At 40.1% G+C, this 22,690-nt stretch overlaps 1 protein-coding gene across 5 annotated transcripts in view; it reads right to left on the bottom strand.

Annotated features, from left to right (window-relative positions):
• CRYL1 (crystallin lambda 1) overlaps positions 1-22,690 on the bottom strand; it is a 178,020-nt gene that overhangs the window by 93,630 nt on the left and 61,700 nt on the right. For 4 of the 5 annotated variants that reach the window (XM_054506272.2, XM_045869145.3, XM_045869146.3 and 1 more), the window contains exon 3: positions 6,132-6,258. In XM_054506272.2, coding sequence (XP_054362247.2) covers positions 6,132-6,258 — 127 coding nt within the window. Of the gene's footprint in view, positions 1-6,131; positions 6,259-13,425; positions 13,590-22,690 lie in introns of all 5 variants that reach the window. The other variant, XM_045869144.3, reaches the window with a different exon arrangement.

Raw genomic sequence — 22,690 nt, 5'->3', positions numbered from 1 at the left:
CCCCGCTGAGCAGGGAGCCAGATGTGGGACTCGATCCCGGGACTCCAGGATCATGACCTGAGCCTCACTTAACCAACTGAGCCACCCAGGTGCCCAAAATAAAAAGTTTCTGCACAGCAAAGGAAACAATCAGCAAAACTAAAAGCAACCTAAGAATGGGAGAAGATATTTGCAAATGACATATGTGATAGAGGGTTAGTATCCAAAATCTATAAAGAACTTAGAAAACTCAACACCCAAAAAACAAAAAATCCAGTTAAGAAATGGGCAGAAGGGGGCGCCTGGGTGGCTCAGATGGTTAAGCGTCTGCCTTCGGCTCAGGTCATAATCTCAGGGTCCTGGGATCGAGTCCCGCATCGGGTTCCCTGCTCCTTGGGAGCCTGCTTCTCCCTCTGCCTTTCTCTCTCGCTCTGTCTCTCATGAATAAAAAAAAAAAAAACTTAAAAAAAAAAAAAAAGAAATGGGCAGAAGATATGAATAGACATTTTTCCAAAGAAGACATCCAAATGATCAACAGACACATGAAAAGATGCCAATATCACTGGTCATGAGAGAAATACAAATCAAAACTATAATAAGATATCACCTCACATCTGTCAGAATGGCTAAAATCAACAACACAAGAAACAACAGGTATTGGCAAGGATGTCATGAAATGGGAACCCTCTTACACATTTTTTTCTACCTCACATGGAATATTCACCAAAAGAGACCATACGCTGGGTCATAAAACACACCTCAATAAATAAAGAGAATTGAAATCTTGTAAAGTATGTTTTGGGATCATAATGGAATTAGACTAGAAATTAATAACAGAAAGGTATCTGGAAAACTCCCCAGATTTGTATGCTAAACAACCCACTTTTCCTTAATCCATGAGTGAAAGTGGAGGTCATAAGGGAAATCAGGAAATACTTGGAATATTATGGAAAAGGCAAAACTGTAGGGACAAAAAAAACAGATGCCTGTTTGCTTGGGCCTAGGGAAGGGGACAGGAGACTGACGACAAGGAGAAGGAGGGCATTCTGTGCAGTAACGGAAACGTTCTCAAGTTTGAACGTGATAGCGGATGGTGCATCATTACATGCACTTGTCAAAACACATAGAACTGATCACTAAAGCTAGTGAATTTTATTATATGTAAACTGTACCTCAATAAACCTGATTTTACAAATTTTTCTTTTAAAAAAGTACATGGAACAGGAAAAATGAAATTCAAATTTCCATGTACACTCCTATATGTTCTCAGTGTTGGCTGCCCCATGTGCCCTTCACTACACGAACACCCCACACCCACACCCTCATTCTTACTGAAAGGATTATTCTGAGCCTCAGTGAATCAAGACCAAAAGTCCAACAAGCTCCCATCCTTTAAGAAAACATAAATTTAAAAGTGGTGTTAGTGTTTATGAATACTGCGTCCTATAATCACTGACAGTCCTCATCAAAATGACTAGCATCCTCTAAATTGTAAAGGTAAAGTTCAGATGTAAATTCTCCTTATCCACACAGATGATATAATTTTTACTTCCAGATTTCAGCAGTTGTCCTTGATTTTGTATAAGGAAAGTCATTTAAACTCCCTAATTCTATAAGCCATTCCCATGGCTCCTACCAGCTACTTCAATCTCAAGTCTTAAATTCCAGAGATCAGATAAAGGCTCTGTATCACAGCTAATGAGTCTTAATGCTCTTTCAGAGTCAGTCAAAGCTTTAGACAGGCTTTTCAGAATAAACTTATTTTTCCAGCATAGTCGATTTTCTTGCTAGGCAAGATTTGATTACCAAATTGTGCTAAGTTATAGAAATTCAGGTTTCATTCTTGTATGCTCCCACATTTCAGCAGACAATTAAGGAACTTTCTGATCCATGCTCCTGCCCTCTGGGGTTTGGGTAGAAGACAAATCTACCACAGAGAGTTACACTCACATTTCTGGGGCTTTGATCCTTGGGGACTCAGTAAATCCTACAGTGGGACTTTTGTAGTTGAACAACTGTGTGGCAAGCAACGTAGTTTTGCTTGTTTTTTAATTCACAAACTCTGCCCCCTGCTTTTGAACAATTCCCAAAAGTAATGTTAATTTTCTTTTTGTAAGAAAAATGTCTCCAAAAAGCCCAGATTAATTTTTCTACATTGTGAATGTTTCCTTTTATAAACTGGAAAAGAGAATTGTAAGAGCTGATAAAGGTATAGTTAGCAAGAAGTCTATGGGTCATGAGGCCTGGCAGAGTAGACACCTGACAGATGGCATTTTGGAACTTCAGCTTTAATGTCATTCTTAGATGGAAGGTTCTTTCAGGTTAGATATCACATGATAAACATAACAATTACTTTAAGTCCAAAAATTATACTTCTATCTGATAGAATCTTGGGCAAATCACACAGCAAGAAATGCTCTAAGTTTTAAACAAAAATCATGATACAAAATTCTATTTACAGTATAAAGTCAAGTATGTTAGAGAAAGACAGGATATAAATAGGAGAAATGGAAAGAAATACAAACATACCAAGATGTTAAGACATTTTTGGAATAATGGAACTATACAGGATTTTCCTAAATTTTCTTCACTCTTTACTCTTCAAAATATAATTTTAACGTCCTTAGATTATTAGAAACCTAATGTAATTTAACAAACACATGACATATTGTTAGGCAGGTTTTGATTTGGGGGTGTCTATATACTTGTTTGATAAACATAAGGTGAAATCGATATGCATTAGTTGCAAAATTTGGAAAACCAAATTTGCCCTATGTCATATAAAGAAATGTGTAAACATGCCCGAGAAAATCAGTCAAAGCAATGGACAAAAATGAAATCTCAATTTGTTTTTTTCTCTTACCCGTTTTTCCTTCTGATTAGTTTCACTGTCCTGTTGAACACCTTCCTTGGAGGATTCTAATCAGGATGTAGAATGAAACCCAAACTCTTTATTTCTTTAAGAGAACACTTAAATAGGGCTCTTATGTGCCATGCATTACTCCAATCATTTTACAAAGGTTAACTCATTTCATCTAAGTAAATCTTCAGTTTGGCATTCCAAGCATTCCCCACTTAGCTGCTACTTCCAGCCTTTTCCCACCTGTCCAACTGCCCTGTGACTCAGCCTCACCATTCTACTCTGCTTGCCTCAAACATACTCACAGGCACCTCTCATCCTCTGTTCGTCTCTTTCTGAGACATTGTCCCCACCTCATCCACCAAAATCTACTTGTCAAAGGCCAAAGCAGGCTCAAATCCTACCGTCGTCAAACCTTCCCAAAGCCTCCGGCTCAGATCTGTGCCCCTCTCCATTACTCTTTGTGGGACTAGAGGTACAAGTAATTTCTGAACACCATAATCTCTTACAGGAAATAAAACCTAGTGGAGTTTGCATCGTCTTTTCTATATTCCTCTCCCTACACTGCCTGACTCAGTGTTGTTCTACATAATAGATGCTGCTCAACATGTAAATGCCATGTAAATACATTCAATCTACAAAATAAAGACAGACCTTAAGGAGCAATTTTCAATACTTTGCATAGAACAACATATATTGCCCCAAATCATTTATTATCAAAATTGTATACAAATGGTCACATTATAAAATTACTTATTTTATCAATTTTTTAAGCATTTTCTATGTGCCAAGTGCTGTGGCTAAGCATTTTACATGCATTATAACTTAGAATATTCCTCAAAAATTATCCCATAAAAGACTTGCCTTATATTCAAGTCATTATAAAGTTCTATTATGAAGGTATCTTTTTTGAAAAATAATATACTGTTTGGGGAAGACACATTCTTCTGAACTAATTCAATCATGCTAGCATAGAAATCATCTGATAAAATCTATTTTTTCAAATGGGACCAGGAGACAAAGAAATTTAACACAGACATTTGAATTATTCCTACAGCATGATTTCACAATTGCTAGTGCTGGGAAATTTGGAAATAAATTTTATAAAGATAATTTTAAAACAAAAAAAGTAACATAGCCAGTTGTTATGTTGAGGAACCACAAGTATAGCACCACAGAGAGAAAAAAACACCTGAACGTTTGAGAATTAGTAGCTGAGGCTGGAGATAAAACTTCTAATGCCATGTCATATGTGGGTTAAAAAAGCTCTGCACAACATCATCTCAGGAAAGCAACAATGACGTGCTCTGGAAAACTCTGCCTAGAAAGGAGACTCAAAAATAGCTCTCTATTGAAGATAAAGACACCAGAGTCAGAGATGACTGTTAAGAGTTTGAACAGAAGTGTTTTGGGGCACCTGGGTGGCTCAGTTGGTTAAGCATCTGACTTTGGCTCAGGTAATGATGTCAGGGTCCTGGATCGAGCCCCGCGTCGAGCCCCATGTCCTGGCGGTCGCATGGCCTCATCTGGCTCTGCGCCCAGCAGGGAGTCTGCTTGTCCCTCTCCCTCTGCCCCTCCCCTTCTCATGCTCTCTCTCTCACTTTCTCTCCCTCAAACATAGAAATAAAATCTTTAAATTTTTTTAAAAAAGAAGTGTTTTGTGAAATGGGAATGTAAAAATGTTTCAGTAATGTGTTACATATTCCTATTTCAGATCACATCATATATGTAATTGTAATATTTTATTATGTATCATGTAAATATTATATAACAAATTCACCCCAAAAAGAATTTTTTTTTTAATCTTCTTGTTGGAAAAATGGAGGTTTGCCTTCGATAAGGGTGACCTTAGATGTTAGCATGGATGGTTCTCTTCACAACCACCAGTGCACTGGGTATTATGCCCATTATCCAGATGAGGAAGTGGGGCTTAAAAGTTGAGAAACTCACAAGGGCACACAGCTGCTCAGTGCAAAGTCCACTTGACTAAAAGTCTATGCCCTCAACCACCACCTCCACGGCAGGAAGCTCCCACAGGTCCTTGCTAATGTCAGGAGCCACAAAATCCAAATTGTTTTTCCTCCTCCAGCAGGATCAGCATAGAAGCATACACTTTCCTTAGAAACAAAATGCATGTGAAGAACCTTCTCTGCTGAGCTCACACTGGCAAGGCTGGAAAGCTTCTGTGCTCCTCAGAAGCGAGGCCCCCCCCGACAGCTGTCAGCAGCACTGCAAGGGTGGAAAGAGATGGCATTGGAAAGCTCCCGAGAGGAGCCCTCTGATCCCTTGTAAGACTCCCCAGTTTTATACAATCTTCACCAAATGAGAGACAGAGATGAAAATACTCAAAAAAGATATGGAATTGACCTATCTTATGTATCCAGTCCTCTTCTTATTTTCTGTTTGACACATGTTTGTTAAATGAACTAGAGAAATTTCAGAGCTACAAAGACAGAGAACCTCAATTAACTGTATTTGACCTCAATCTCAGAGCAGCAGCTGACCATAAAACACACTCAGTCTTTTTGGTTTGCTCCCAAATTCTCAGCTAGAATGTCATCACAGAAACAACATGAAATGTGCAACACTGAATCAACAGAAACGTGCAAGCCTCACAACACATGATATCAAGGAGGGGTATCAGGAGTGATGCTTCTTTCAGTTTTAGGTAAATCCGCTTAAATCTTATGGCAGTAAGTGTAACATTTTTAAAAAGACAAATTTATACATCTGGGTTCTTAAATATGGGCAGGAGCTGTCTATAAACAAAGGAGCTCTAGGAGGGACGGGTCCTGACCCGGCAGGCACCATGCTGCGGGCGCAGCCCCCGAAGAGCCTGCCTGCAGCTTTCTCTGCTGTGCAAACAGTGCCTGAGGAGTTCTTCTTTTAAGTACAGTTCTTGGAAAAGTTAAATGCAAATGTTATAAGAAATGAAAGGGTTTATTTCAGATGATTTCTTTTAAGTTTTTACTCAATTATATATGAGAACAAAAATATAATCTCTCATTCAATAGAAAAATAAAACAAAAGTGTTAGCTGTCCAGAAAACCCTACTTCTGTTCAAAATTCTAACACCTCTGAAAGACAGTATTTAATCAATCACAGTAGTTTGATGAGAGCCCATATAGGAGATGTTTTGAAACAATGCTTCTTATCACATAAAACATAATCCTGACCTTCAGGGTACAAGATGCCCACACCTTGCAACTGCCTTTTATCTCCCCCGCTCTTCCAAGGAGGTTGGAAGACAAGCTCTTCAAGCCCTTGGAGACTAAGCGCAGTATCAACTCACCTGAATGTGCATGGCGCCCTCTGCCGCTGCTTGAATAGTCAAACAACCACTGATGAGTGACCCCTGCTCTTCAGCACTCAGGGAGCCTTTCAGAGAACCTGACTGCTCCAGAAACTTCATCTCTTTTCTAGAAAGAAGAGTGACCCTGTGAGTACCTGAAAGCAAACTTAAAAACAAAGGTAAACACGAATCCCTAGGGAAATGCAAATCAAAACCACAATGATATACCTACCACTTCACACCCATCAGGATGAAAAAAATAGAAAGTAAACCAAGAGTTAGTGAGGATGTACAGTATTGGTGGAAATGTAAATGGGGAAGTTACTGTGGCAAACAGTTCAATGGTTTCTCAAAAGTCAAAAAGAGAACTACCTACCATGATCCAGCAATTCCAATTCTGTTAATACCCACCCCCCAAAATGAAAGCAGATACTCAAACAGATATTTGTGTATTCATGTTCATAGCAGCATTGTTCACAACAGCCAAAAGATGGAAACAACCCAAAAGTCCATACATGGATGAAAACAAATGTGGCACATACATACAATGGAATTCGACAGAATGGAATTCAGCCTTTAAAAGGCAGGAAATTGGGGCACCTGGATGGTTCAGTTGGTTAAGCGTCTGCCTTGGGCTCAGGTCAGGATCTCAGGGTCCTCAGATAGAGCCCTGCATCAGGGGCTCTCTGCTCAGCAGGGAGTCTGCTCCTCCCTCTCTCTGTTCCTCCCCCCTGCTCATGAGCTCTCTCCCCCTCTCTCTCTCAAATAATCTTTTTTTTAAAAAAGGGAGGAAATTCTGTCACATGCTGCAGCATGGATGAACCTTGAGGACATGACACCAAATGAAATCAGCCAGTCACAAAGAGACAAATACTGTATGATTCCACTTATATGAGGTACCTAGAATAGTCAAATTCATAGGAGACAGAAAGTGGAATGGGGGCTGCCAGGGCTGGAGGAGGGTACCTGTGGTTTAATGGGTACAGAGTTTCAGTTTTACAAGATGACCTTTTGGGGATAGATGGTTGTATGACAGTGAGAATGCACTTGATGTCACTAAACTGTATGCTTAAACATTATTAAGACAGTAAATTTGATGTCGTGTGTATTTTACCACAATTAAATTTTTTTCTTTTTGGTTTTTGAAGAGATGAGGCAAGGCCAATAGGAGGTAAGATTGGAAAGCAGTAGTTCTTCACCCACTTCTGTCAATCCCTGGGGAACAGGACTGAAAGAAGGTATCTCATAGTCAGGACCAGGGCCTTCATGGGGCGTCACCCGTGCAGAGACCCGTGGTAAGAAGGGCCCTCGCTGGGTTTACTGCTCTGCTGTCACGGTCTCAAAATGCTTAATGAATATGGAGCAAAGGGCCCCACGTTTTCATTTGCACTTGGCCTCACAAATTATGTAGTCAGTCCTGCTTATAATTCATGACATATTAAATAATATAAACACAGACAACATACACAAACACACACACACACACAGTTGCCTAAGGAGCAACATTTATGCTTTCCAAAAAATTCTGTGGATTTCTGCCAGTGAGTCAAATATTTTTTACAGCATTTCATGTTCATGGTTTTCATCTTTAGGCTGTCGACATCTTCAGCCGAAGACTACCAGGAACACACCTACAGTAGGACAAGTCAGGTTTGTTACTCACTGCATTGAGGGAGAATGCACAGCAGGGGGAACTGTGGGGTATTAGTAAGAAAGTGTCAGGGAGAACCTGTAGCAGGATTTGAGCTTTGGTTGGGTGATTTGGAAGAGGATCTGAGGGTCTGATTTCACTGGATTGGATGCTGTAGAAAGGGAAGGCAATTTGAACACTGAGTATCTCAATAAACATAAATATTTGGAGGACAGACTAGACTGAAGATAAAGCTGTCATGAGCAAAGAAGTAGCAGTCATTCATTTTAGCCAAGAGAAGGCTGCTCAGTATTTGTGGGTTACACAGTGATCTCATTTTTGTCTATGCTTAGACAAATTTAAAACATGGTCTTGCTTTGTCTCATTCTGTCATGGTCTAAGAGTGACCCTGTCTGATGTGGGTGTTCTTGAGACTGCTTATGTCCAACAGGAGAATGCCATGGCCCAGCCATGAGTGCTGGGCCAGCTCCAGATGTTAGGGGCTGTGCTTTTGTTGTTTTTCATTTTTTCTCTTTCTTAAAACTATGTATCTTGGGGCGCCTGGGTTGGCTCAGTTGGTTAAGCGACTGCCTTCGGCTCAGGTCATGATCCTGGAGTCCCAGGATTGAGTCTTGCATCGGGCTCCCTGCTCAGCAGGGAGTCTGCTTCTCCCTCTGACTCTCCCCCCTCTCATGCTCTCTATCTCATTCTCTCTCTCAAATAAATAAATAAAATCTTTAAAAAAAAATTAAAAAAAAACAAACTATGTATCTTGTATTTTGTTTTAGCTACAAATTGAGGAACAGAAATTTTCTTGCTACTGTTACTGCAAAAAAAAAAAAAATACAAAAATATGCTGAAATGCAAACACTATTATACCTAACAAAAAGAAGCTCCATGGCAAAGATAACGAGTCAACAAATGATCACGCAGATTCAAAGTCTTTCCTGCTTCTGAGTCAACAAACATAAAGACACTATTGTAGGTCATCATCACACATGGGATCTGAACCCAAATTTTTTTAAAGGAGAGGGAGAAATCTGAGATTGCTGTCATGTAGATAATTTGGAAGATCTGTAATATATTAACTTTAAAAAAAAAAAAAAACCTACCTTAAAATCAAGCCAGAAAATGGCTACCTTATTTTAGAGGATCCTAAGGACACACATGCAGAAGTTGCTCCTTGGAACAACTCAATGTTGGGAACTGAATACGCCTGACCACTACCCCCAGTGAGCAAGCGTTTGAAAAATATTTTTACATATAACACATTCCTTGAAGTAGAGGTTTATAAAGTTACTGAAAATATACAAAACAACGTGTGTTTCTTAGCCAGTTCATCAAGAAGTTCGTATTAGTTGTCTAGAGTATTGTGTGGTATCTTAGCAACAGATTAGAAATTGACTGTAAGTTTGATAACCTAAAGTCAAGAAAGAACTGACTTAAATGGCAGAAAACAGATATTTTAAACACCATCGAGGGAAATATAGTAAAAAGAGTTACCAGAAAATGTTGCCCTACCAAGATAAGAAGGAAGAGTGAATGTTTACTTGTCCTAGAGGATCCTGGCGTTGTGCACCAGCAGCGACCCCCAACCTCCCTGAACACAGTCCGAGTTCTTCACTCGAATAACCACAGCGAGGAGGGCACCACTCGATCCAAAGATCATTTAATTTTCATTTCATGTTTTGGATCCATTTTTTGAAAATTTTTGGAGTTATATAACTCTGTAAACTCTGTACTAAAAACCATTTACTGTATACTTTAAGAGCCAAATATATGCTATATATATCTCAATAAAGCTGTTGTATGTTTCTTGTTGCTTTTGTAACAAATTACCACAAACTCAGTGGATTAAACAATACAAATTTATTATCTTACAGTTCCAGGGGTCAGAAATCTCAAGTAGACTGACATCAAAGTATCAGCAAGGCTGCATTCCCTCTGGAGGCTCTAGAGGCAAATCTGCTCATTGCCTCTTCTAGCGCCTACAGCTCCCCCCTCACCATTTTCCTTGGCTTCACGGTCCTCTTCCGTTTCATAGCCTGCAATTTCATCACTCCAACCTCTGCAATCTCCATCACACCTCCTTCTTTGGCTCTCCTCATTCTCTCCCCCTGATAAGGACCCTTGTAATTACATGGAGCCAATCTGGATAATCTCCCATATTCATATTCTCAACTTAATCATGTCTGGTCTCTATTGCCATGTAAGGTAACATATTCCCAGGTCCCGGGGATTAGGGCATGCACATCTTTGGGGGAGTCATTGTTCTACCTACTACACTTACATCAAAAAAAAAACAAAAAAAACAAAAAAAAACTTTTAGAATAGACCATGTGATATATGTAGAATTCCTGTAAAATTACTGTCCAAAATTGTGCTTACAGAACAGAGAAGACTTATCTATTAAAGCTGCCTCAAATCAGATAATTAGGTTATGTTTGGCTCTTTGTACTTCGCAGATAATTTTCCACCATATTCTGAATTCCACTAGCTGTTGAAAAGTTTGTTGTCAATTTGTAATTCTTTTATAGGTAGTCTGTCTTTTCTCTCTCTACTTTTAAGACTTTTCTTATGTCCCTTGGTGTTCTGTAGTATCCCTGGGATGCATGTAGATACAGATATCCTTTTTATTTACCCTGCTTAGGACACTTTGTTCTTCCAGAATATGAGGATCCGTGTCTTCAACTGAAATGAAGTCTCGCTTCTTGTATCTTCATAAATTCTTCCTCCCTATTCTCTCTAAATCTTTCAGACCTCTAATGAGATATATGTTAGGCATCCTCTCTGTATCATTCATATTTCTTAACTACTTTTTCACATTTCCCATCTCTTTATCTCCTGAATTCCATGCTAAATAATATCTTCAGATCCGACTTCCAGTTTACTATGGTCATAAAACCTTGTCTCTGATGTGTTTGGGGATTTTTATTTTTTTTTTTTTTTAAGATTATTTATTTATTTATTTATTTGAGAGAGAGAGAATGAGATGAGAACACATGAGAGGGGATAGAGTCAGAGGGCAAAGCAGACTCCCCACCGAGAAGGGAGCCCGATGCGGGACTCGATCCAGGGACTCCAGGATCATGACCTGAGCCGAAGGCAGCCGCCCAACCAACTGAGCCACCCAGGCGCCCGTGTGTTTGGGGATTTTTAGTTGTGAGCAGATGTTCACTGAACTCTGTGGGAATCCTGTGAGCCTCTGATTTAAGGTACATTATTCTGGAGACGATGTCTATCTTCCTGCTGACAGGCACTGCAGACATTACTAACCAAGGGACCGATTTGAATTCTTGGATTAGAGTTTATAAGACCACACAGTAATATGAATTTGGGTTCCAAAACTCTTAGAGAGCTGGTTTGTGGTTATAAATTCTCAGAGAAACTCCTTCTCCCCACCACCCAGAACCAAGGCCAAGACAGACAAGCCCCCACATACAGACTAGATTTTTTCCTACTACTCCTTTCACCAACAATGTCACCCTCTGAATACTAGCTTCACTTGGGGGTCTCCAATTTGATCCCCCATCTTGCACAGACTAAGGTTTGCTGTTAGAACCAAAGCAAGATTGGCAATTATCTTAGAGCAGCTGTGACGTTCACATATCTCTTAGGATCTGTGCTCCCAAATTTGGCCTCTCAGAGTTTCCATTACTTTCTTGCCAGATCAGCTATGCATTATAAACTATACATTTACTCAATCCTTTTAAGTATTTTGAAGTGGAAAAGTCTTTCAGGATACTTATTTTGCCATATTGCCAGAAACTAAACTCTAGACTGTTTCTTTAAAATCTAATATTCTTAGATATTATGTGCACTTCATATTTCATGATAAAAGAGAAATACTGACCTTATCCATTTCAGTAATAAGTTATCCAATGTGAATATGATCTCTACTAGGCATATGAATTTATAACACACAATTGCTAATTGATTACATCATGGTTCTTGTTCATATGTGTAGCAAAGAAAAATAATACTGGTTTTTAGAGTTACCACTGGTAAGGCCTTACTCTTCTGTTTTCCAGCTTTGCCCACTTGAAAAAATACATATATGTATTATTTATATATACTATTGCATTATATAAATCTTACATATATTTACACATATAAATAATACCTAAATCCACCTGAAGCCAATAAACTTAGCCTTAAAAACAACAATATATTTCTGAAATGCATCAAAACACAAAGAATGGTTCTTTTTTAATTTAATTTAGCTTATTTACTCTGATGCTTTAGAAATCAAGGCCCACACTGGTTACAAACTCACTCCAGGACAAAAAGTGTTAGCCACGTGTGGGATGGAAACCAGTTTCTGACTCCTTCCCTTAAACAAGTGAATAGAAACCTCTTCCTTTTCCTCACTCTTCCTACTAAACCATGATGGTTCTGCCATTAAAAAAAAAAAAAAAATCCTGTCTGGTGGGACTTATTTATAGGGCTAATTGGCACAATTTATTGGCTTAAAATCTGAAGATTCAAGGTAGCCAATTTACTGGAGAAAACAGAGAGGAGTCTGCATGCACTCCCTCCCTCCTGAATGTTGCTAACACCGGAGTCCCAGCCTGTTGAGCTTGAACTTAGACTACAGGGTTCCTGGTTCCCATCCGGTTAGCCCTGGTGTACCTAACAAAACTACCAAATCCTTCCAGGATTTCATTACCAACAGAGTTCAGCCCACGGGGAGCCTGTGCCAGTGGTACATGGCCCATCAATTAGCTCATCCCTCATGGCAGTTTGAAATGAAGACCCTCAAAGTGGGTTGGCCAAGGGTACATGGAGCCATAGGTGTAGGCCTAGTGGTAGAATCACTGCAATTGTGGGCTTTAGAAAGGCAGGACCTCAGACAAGGACCTGCTATGCAACCATCCTCCCCAGAACTGCTGAAAGTTACCAGAGCTGTTGTCTGACTATCAGAAGCTCAGATGTCGCCTGAACAATGTCCTGTTTCTGCAACAGTGATGTAGCTGCAGGGGTAGCTTCCAGGGTCCCTTGCTTCCTTGAAGAGCCTCACAATACATCCCCACTGACGGATATAATCTGGGTACCTCTATACTTGTAACCCGAAAGGGCCTAGCACCTACTTTGTTCAGAAATTAGATGGAACTATTGGCTGAAGGAAATTATCACATATCTAAACTGCTTGGTTTTAAACTATATGATTTATATAAATTAGACCTGTAGCAATGGCTAAGCCTAGGGACCAATAACCCTGATAAATGTTAACTACGTTGCCCATAAATATAACCAGAATAAAAATGTTCATATCTCTGAAGGACTGTTTATAGCTACCAAACAAAAAATCATTTCTGTTCAATTAAATGTATTTGCTATTAAATAGAAACAAGTGAGAAACATAATATGGTGTCCCTGTTCCCTTTCTGGAAAGACTTTGTTTTCGTAACTTATTTTTAAAAGTAAAAAAAGAAAAAGTAGTAAGAAAAACAAACATCCCCATATTTCTACTGAGAACTAACCACCACCAATCTTGACATATGTGCTTCTTGTCATTTTTTAAATAAGCAAAACATTAAAGTTCTTTTAACCGCCAACCTCACAGAACTATTTTCTACTGAATTCAGAGAGGGTTTTTAAATGCCAAAGCCTAAAAACACAATAATTACCCACTTCATCCTTGAGAGAATTATGTCTGAGTACCTAATGTGCTCAAAGCACCTGCTTTAAGCTGCAGTAAGCCAAAGCAAACTTTTAGCCTTTCTTCCCAATGTAGTGAGTCGGATTAGAACAAACAGATGGGACGACAAAAGAGGCTCTTGTTTCTTCGATGAGCTGCTGTTCTATGGACTTCCCAGGGATTGTCCCTATGGAGAAAGAAAGGAAAAAGAGACAGACGGTAGTAGCCAGAATAACCACACCAATGGTCTCATGCAGATTAGACTCAGGGTGAAGAATCTATATAAGCAATTTGGCCTCGAGGCCCTTTCTGCCCCTGGAAAAGACAAGGGCATGAGGGGAGAGACCCGGTCATACATTAACCCACTGGACCACTGCATGGCTGCAAACTCCAGAACCCTGCTGTGCAGGGATCCCAAGAGAAAACCATATGAAACGTTTGGAGGAGTTTTCAGACATACTCAGATAATCCCTCATGTTCTCTTCAAGTTCAATAACTAGGCCCGTAAATCAAAACCAGCCATTTGGCAATGTTTTATCCCAATTAGATCAGTTCCAATATTTTTCATTAAGTATTTTGGAAGAACATAACACATAAATACCTGGAAAAGAAAGGGCTCTCGGTAGGGTTTTCAGCAGCCTCAGATATGCCACAATGTTGCAGCCTACACTATTTAAGAGGCACGCATTCAAAGCACATTAGTAAGTGCTGCAGCATACCAGTTCTACCTCTAGAGGTCAGCCTAGCACTAGAAGTCAAAATATTTCCAGCCTAACTTCAGTGAATTTATATTTTTATTTAAAATTGGAGAAAAGGAAATAATACATTATATGTTTAAAAAAAAAAAAGAAGAAGAAGATAGCAGGAGGGGAAGAATGAAGGGGGGGAAATCGGAGGGGGAGACAAACCCTGAGAGACTAGGGACTCTGAAAAACAAACTGAGGGTTCTAGAGGGGAGAAGGGTGGGGGATGGGTTAGCCTGGTGATGGGTATTAAAGAGGGCTCCTTCTGCATGGAGCACTGGGTGTTACGCACAAACAATGGATCATGGAACACTACATCAAAAACCAATGATGTAATGTATGGTGATTAATGTAACATAATAAAAAAAAATACTTTGCTTGAAAAAATAATAAAATAATAAAATAAAATTGGAGAAAAGGAAATGTTAATTATCCCTGTAGGGCAAAATATGGGTGGTTTTAATTTTTTCATATTTCTATTTTTGCAGTTTTATTCAAAAGGAGCATTTATTACTTTAAAAAGATAAAGACAATGGAGAGATTGGAATCCTTGTATATTACCACTGGGACTGTAACACGTGCAGCTGCTATGGCAAACAGTATGATGGTTCCTCAAAAAATTAAAAATGGAATTACCACAAGACCCAGCAATCCCACTTCTGGATATATATTCAGAAAAAATGAAAGCAGGGACTTAAAAGAGATATTTGTACATCCATGTTCACAGCAGCATTATTCACAATAGCCAAAAGGTAGAAGCAACTCAAATGCCATCAATGGATGAAGGGATAAACAAAATGTGGTCTATACACACAATGGAATATTATTTAGTCTTTAAAAAGAAGGAAATCCTGGGGTGCCTGGGTGGCTCAGTCTGTTAAGCGTCTGCCTCTGACTCAGGTCATGATCTCAGGGTCCTGGGATCAAGCCCCGCATCAGGCTCCCTGCCCAGTGGGGAGTCTGCTTCTCCTTCTCCCTCTGACCCTGCCCCCTGCTTGTGTGCTGTCTCTCTCAAATAAAGTCTTAAGAAAAAAAACCCACCCCCCTCCAAACACACACACACACACACACACACACCCTTCTAGGCACTTTCCTTTGATCAGCAACAACAATGCTAGATGAAGACTGGCAGATTCTTTTCTGGACAAACTGAAGAGTCAAAGAAAGGAGACATGCAGACACGCATACTTAGAGATGGCACTGCTGTTTGCAGTCCCTTACCCTGGCTCCGCTGCCCTGGTATCCCCATGCTGGACTTCCTGAGCGCCCCCATCCACCACTCTAACTACACACGGGAAGATTAATCACTGAAGCGCCACAAAAATCCTGAATTCAGTTACTACAATATGAAAGTGGGGGACAGATGTGTGACAGTGCAGCCAATCTCCTGCAGCGGCATAGGAGGTGGACCCTAAAAATCATTCCTGTTTTTGAAGTGGGGGGTAAAAGGATAGAATACAAAAGTTTTCACTGAAGAGTGGCCCCAGATTTCTTTTGCTTGACAGCACAGTGTTTTTAAAGTCTTGAATGCCTTCCACCAAAGGTGAGGTCCAATTTGCCGAGGGCTCCACCTCTTCCTACTTCATTCTCTCCCCAACAGGTTACCAGCCCAGCAGCCCCCTTGCTCACCTGAATTTGAAAACCTCTCAGTGAAGTCTATAAGTTTAAATGTACTGTGGAAAGAAAACAAATTCTCTCCATTTGCCCCACAGGATTGCTGGGGATCTGATTGCTCCCACTGGTCCCTGCCATCACTTCCCCTGCTTCTCCCCTCCTCACCGGGGCACTCTGAAATGCTCTTCCCTCAGGCTGGTGGTGACACTGGGACTTAGGGGGTGGGGAGATACAGGGGAGCAGAAGGCCTGCGTAAGCCTCAAGTCTGTCGATTTCACTCAAGTTTACACATGAGTATCAAGCCTTGGCCCAGTTAATACATGTACTTTCATTTATTTGTCATTGTTGGAAACCTCAGAGAGACATGGACCAGACAAAGCAGAATTCATACCACTCTTGAGTCCACACCCTATACTATATAAGCCTTCACAGCCCTACTTTCACTGTTAATATGCGCGTGTCCACATGCACAGAAGCATGCCGGATCATGATAGAAGCATGTATACTCAAATGTTCCTCAAGAGTCACTCATTCCCACCATTCAGAGACAGCCAAAGTATTCTGATTTCTCCCCAATTTTCTGAATGTACAATGAGCATATATAACTTTTATGAATCAGATAAAGCTACACTATTTCTGTTTGGGAAGAAAAATAAATAATTGCAATGAAGCAATCATTTGAACTGCCCTAGTGACAGCCAAGTGACAGCATGATCTGTGAACACACAGATAAGAGGTTGAATGACCTGCCTGAACCCAGAGCCCGTTGGTGTGAAATTCTGGCATCAGGACCTCAGATCCCTTCTGAACTTTCCCGTGCAGTTAGGTTTAGTCAACTCATTTCCTGTACCCCACTTCAGGGGAGCTTCAATTTAACCACCAAAGACAGGCTACTGCTCATGAAGAGGGCACATGTCTCTCCATTTATTGTAGTTTTATTTCCTGTCATTCAATAAAATTTTAAAAATTTCTCCATGAATGTGTTACACATTCTTCTATTTATACCTAGGTTGTTCACATTTTTGGTAACTGTAGTGAATTTTTTACTGTTTCCTAACCATGTATTGCCAATGTATAGAAATACAATTTTTTTTTCTACCTGACATACGTTTTCCACAGCCTTGGAGTTTAGCCTACACAATCTATGCTCAAATTTCACCTGGTAATAAAGCAATTGCTATCAGTCTGACTGGGCCTGCTCAACTTCTGAAATGTCATGTCATGTTAATTATTACTCATACACTGCTGATCTATTTCTCTGGGTGGGAGAACAGTAAATATTTTAGGCTTTGTGGATCATTTGGTCTCTGTTGCAACTACTTATTGTAGAGTGAAAACAGATATAGATAATACATAAACAAATGGGCATGCTGTGTCCCCGTAAAAGTTCATATGGTACATTCCCTTAAGACAGGGACTGGGACCAATAGTTCTGCATCAATTCCTACAAAAGAGGAATTCCCCAAGTAGAGGATGGCTGTAGAAAGACAAAACCAGGAACCCTCAGAACCTGGAATCAGTAGAGGATAGCAATCTAACCACAGGAACCTGACCAGGGCTCAGTATATTGGTAATCAACCCATCTATTGCCACAATCCTGGGAATTAGTAATTTTGGCTGCACTCAGCTGGGCTCACACATGAGGCCGCAGTCAGCATGTTAGCTAGGGGCTGTTGGAGGAGGATGGCTTCACTCACTGATCTAGCAGCTGATGCTGAGGTTGGCTAGTGCCGGCTGACAGCTGGGCACATGTCTGGATGGCCAGACTGAACTGATTGACAGGGTTGAGGATGGCAGGAAGGTAAGTTCTCAAGGCACAGCTGCTTTCCAGGCCTCTGCTTGCATCACATCTGCTATCTGGCCAGTGCAAGTCCGTGGCCAAGCCCAGAGTCAGGCAGTGGGAGAAGCAAAGTCATACTGCAAAGAAGTGTGCAGATAGGGATGGAAGCAATTTGTGGCCATTTTGTGATCTACTACACTCAGCTATTCTAGCCAAAGATATATAGGAAAACTAATAAATGTCCCTTTCAAGCCAAAACAGATCAATCCAAGAGGAATCCAGATCAAAAATTGAATTCAAGATATTTAAGCAAGTACATAGGTCTGGGTAGCAAGTTAAAAACACCCCCCAGAAGCCCAGTTACTAGAAATGCCTGAGTTCAGGGACAAAGAGTTCAGTCACTCAGAAGACAAGAGTACAGGGCAGCTACCTGGTTTCAGGGATCACTTCCAGTGGTTTATTAAATCCTAATCTATTTAGAAAGCTGATTTGGTTTGGGGGGATTTGCATACCAGAATGACCATCTACAGGTGGTAAAGTTATGGCAACAGAGAAATTTAAAAGAGTAAGTTTACCAAAAGACAATTTCAGATTGGGACTCATGTAAAACAAGGCAGTTTGCTCCCTGCCTTAGAATGGAGGTGGTCACTGAGATATCAATATGGCCCATGCCAGGTGCCCCTGGTCCAGCGATGGCTAGAATGGCCGTTACTACATGGAAATAACACTGGATCCAAATCCTAAAAGTCACGTCCTGATCTATGAGTCCATATTATAACTTTTACTTGATTTTTGTTTTTCTTCTTAAAATACATAGTCTCAGATTCTTACTTGAGACCTAACATGTGCCAAGCATCAGGCAACAAAAACCAAGTAGTAAAGCATCTGCTAATAAGGTTTTCCAAGGTCAAGCTACCCTTCTATTTTGAGATTTAAGTATGTTAAGTTTTAAGTTTCTCATTTTACTGCTGTTAGAAAAAGATTAGTCTTGGATGGTATCTTTTTAATTTTTTTTTAATTCCCCATGATGGCATGGTATGAGTTGTGATAATTTCTCTCATCTTCTAATGTTGTGATAGTTTTTAAAATCAACTTCACGCAGTTTAAGTTCATTTTTACAATTTCAGAAACAAGATGTACCATTTCTACTCATTTAAGAGTAGTGTTTAATAGGTCTAACATAAATAGAATTTTCATGCAGAAGTAGTAATATTTCAACCACATATTCTCTACTATAAAATGTTCAGAAGGATCTGAATTTGGGAAGTGAGCCAAACTGCAAGGGTGGGACAGATGGCCGGGAAAGTCTATGAAAAATACAGCAAGAAGAATTACTCTTTGAGACTCTAGACAAGCTTCCCATGACTCAGTTAAACAATTACTGAGCTAGTGCCTATTTCTGGAGCCAAGAAATGTGCATGCTGCTTCTTTCTGCGGCCATAATGGCTATCACAGAGATCCCGTAACATTTCAATAATGAGAGGTACTGAGAGTGTAACGCAGAGTCTCTGTCCTCATGGAGCTCACAACCCAGTATGAGGAAGACCAAAAACCAGTGTCCTAAGAGGCTGCCTGTTAGGCACAGACTATTTTGACCCATCAGTCAATTCAACCCAATGAAGAAGATACGTTATTTATACTTCCTGACAAAAAAGATAAAGTTGGTTCTCCTTATACCTTATGCCTAATACATGATCAGGGACTTTGTAGTCTTGGTTCCTGGACATCTAAGGACTAGAGCCAATAACCCAATGTTGTTGACCTGAGCTAACAGTCACTGTTGATCTGCAGGGTGACAGTTTACTTACTGAAAGAAGCAGCAATAATTCTTTCCTAACTGAAAAAAATTTAGAAACTCAAAACTCTTCTTACCAAGATATTTACAAAAATAAGGTTTGCACTCAATCCTCTTCACTTGGTCTCTGTGTACAGGAATGGAATATCTGAAAATCTTGTGATTAAGAAAGGGAAGCAGGTGGCTTTACTTAAATGACAAGACCAAAAATGTAGTCCTCCCTAGGAGGGCAACATGACACAACTCAACCTGATTTTCCTGCTGCTGTTTGCTAGCAATAATTCGAGAAGAAAGAGATAGTCAGTCACAAGATACCCTAAGATCTCTACTTCCTGGCAAAGAAGTATAACCAGTTCTGCATATTTAAGTTAACTCAGTGTATGTGTAGATGAATTACAAAAATAAAGCTCCTGCTATTGAGAAAAGATCTTCTGTATTCTTCTTAAGGCTTGGCTACGTAAGAATTCAGTAGATTTCCTTTCTTTGATAAAGCTGCTAATGGCAATAAATTATTTTGGTTTTTTTGGTTATTTTGGTTTGGTCACTCTTACAGACTGACATCTAAAAGTTCAACCTAATCAGGCACCAATTATATTAAGAAATATTAGCTCTTAATTAAGCAAAGCAGTAGGATAACAGGAAAGTCTTTTTTCTGGCCTTAAAAATAAACAAACAAGCAAATATATTTTTTTAAGATTTATTAATTTGAGAGAGAGAAAGAGAGAGAGCACGAGCAGGAGAGAGGGGAAGAGGGAGAGAGAGAATCCCAAGCAGTCTCCCCACTGAGCGCAGAGCCCTAAGCAGGGTTCAACCTCACGACCCTGAGATCATGACCTGAGTCGAAACCAAGGGTCGGACATTCAACCGACTGAGCCACCCAGGTGCCCCAACAACAACAAAAAAAAGTTTTTAATTTTTTTAACTTAAAAATTAAAAACCCTACTCGTAGTTTTCACATATACTCCCTAATGCCTGAAAGGGCTTTAAAAGTGATACACTAAAATGATACACCTAAAAAATAAGGCCTAAAATACAAATATCCAAATAGAACAAAGAACTTTTCAATTAGGAAAGCATCTTAGACTTTTCTCTTGGTTCTGACTGAGTGGAATTCGCTTGACAAAATAAAATATGAAATGGTAACAGAAGTGGGAAGTCTGGAGAGTAGAGGTCAGCAAACTGTACCCACTGGTCAAAGCTGCTCCACCACTTATTTTCATATGGCCTGTGAGATGAAATGGCTTTTACATTTTTAAGTGGTTGGAAAAAAACCCAAAGAATAATAATACTTTGTGACATGCGAAAATTATACAAACTCCAAAGTTCGGTGTGAATTCATGAGGTTTCACTGGAACACAGCTGGGCCCGTTTGTTCACATATTGTCTGTGGCTGCTTCACTCTACGAAGCGTGGCTGCTACAGAGGCCTTATGACCTGAAAAGCCTAAAATATTTCCTGTTTGGCCATTAGAGAGACTAGGCCAGTGCCTGGAGTGTGGGTGCAGCTGGCTCCACACCTGACTTGATCAGAGGCTGTGCTCTCCTCCGACACCGGATCAGTTACTGAGCTGACTGACATCTCTAGGCTCCAAATCCACCAACCACAAATACTGTCAATGATGTGGGAAACAAAGGCAGAAGAAAAATGATTAAATTTCCTTACTATGTACAGCCCATTGACAAGTCCTTGAAACAGGCAGAGTGACATTCCTCTAGCGACTCAACTGCTTCAATGTTGATACTTTGCTAAGGGCAAAAGGCAATCTTAGCCCAACCCCAGGACCCTGTGAGTCTACTTTAACATATAAAAATTCCTTTGGAAACTTCCTTTATCTCTAAACCCCCCAAGATACATGTTGGCAATCATCACCCAAGCATATGATCCACCAATAAACATCTGAAGGGTCTCATGACTCAGGTTTTATTAGACGGTAATAAATGACCTTTTCCCAACAAAAGCTAGCCCCCTCAAGGTCCTGGAAATCTTGCTTCCAAAATTCCTTAGAGACTTACCCTATCCCTAACCCCCTCCCAACTTGAAAGTATGTAATGGGCCCCTCCTCATGACCCCAGTGCAGCTCTTCCTGCCTATGGGTCCTGCCCTCGTGCTTTAATAAAATCAACTTTTTGCACCAAAGATGTCTCAAGAATTCTTTCTGGGCTGTCGGCTTTGAACCCTAATATTCTTTCCTACATCATTAACAAGAAACCACATAAAAGCCCGAGCCTGCTGAAAGGTCAGCGTAGCCACACAAGTACATGAGGCCTAGCACTGTCACCAACTACCATTTCCACACTGCAGCTTGCTATGTTCTTATGTAGAAAAACCACTTACTATGGGAATAAAAGAGAAATTTAATGAAGTAGATCTAATTTTACTTACTTAGGAAAACCATAAATTCTGTAAATCTTTTTTTTTTTTTTTAAGATTTTATTTGTTTGACAGAGAGAGACACAGCAAGAGAGGGAACACAAGCAGGGGGAGTGGGAGAGGGAGAAGCAGGCTTCCCGCCGAGCAGGGAGCCCGATGCGGGGCTCAATCCCAGGACCCCGGGACCATGACCTGAGCTGAAGGCAGACACTTAACGACTGAGCCACCCAGGCACCCCAAATTCTGTAAATTTCTTTACAACAGTATCCCCCTTTATGAATTTTTCATTATCAGTAGATCACTTCCATTGCTCCCTACATCACCTCCATTAAACCAAATATTAAGTTCTTTGTGCTACTGTGTTCCTTATCTTGATGCCCTTCTAAAACACTCTAACTCAATTTGAAGAAATCTCAGTTGGTTCCTTTTTTTATGATCATTCTCTCCAGAGGCGTATTTTCTTCTGCATTACAACAGTAGAACATAAGGCTTTTGAGCTATTTTTACTAAGGCTAAAATTTATTTTTAAAGACTTTTGAAGACTTCCATTTCTAATACTATGGTGGGCAAAAATGTCTGAAGGGCCTGTTTATAAACCACAGGATCCCACATAAGAATAATTTTTATGTATGAGAGAGTCACAGCAAGTAGAGCAAGTAAGGAGAAATTTCAAGGTTCTCCCTTTAACCAAAAGGAGAAAAAACAAAAAAAGAACTCAAAGATCTACAAATAGCAAATAAGCATATGAAAATATGCTACACACATCAGGGACATGCAAATTAAAACAACAACGAGCTACCACCACATACCTGTTAAAAGGGCCCAAATCCAGAACACTGACAACACCAAACGCTGCGAGAACTCTGACTCACTGTCGGTGGGAGTGCCAAGTGGTCCAGCCACTTTGGAAGACAGTTTGGCAGTCCTTCGGTGCTCCACCCAGATCTCTTTGAATCCCTTTTACCAGCACTGGGTGCCCACCCGCA

The sequence above is a fragment of the Mirounga angustirostris genome, unplaced genomic scaffold (genome assembly GCF_029215605.1).
Source record: "Mirounga angustirostris isolate CCGP_5_RB_7025 unplaced genomic scaffold, mMirAng1.0.hap1 SCAF_3, whole genome shotgun sequence".
Classification (NCBI taxonomy): Eukaryota; Metazoa; Chordata; class Mammalia; order Carnivora; family Phocidae; genus Mirounga; species Mirounga angustirostris.
This window is presented reverse-complemented; position numbering and strand designations above follow the sequence as displayed.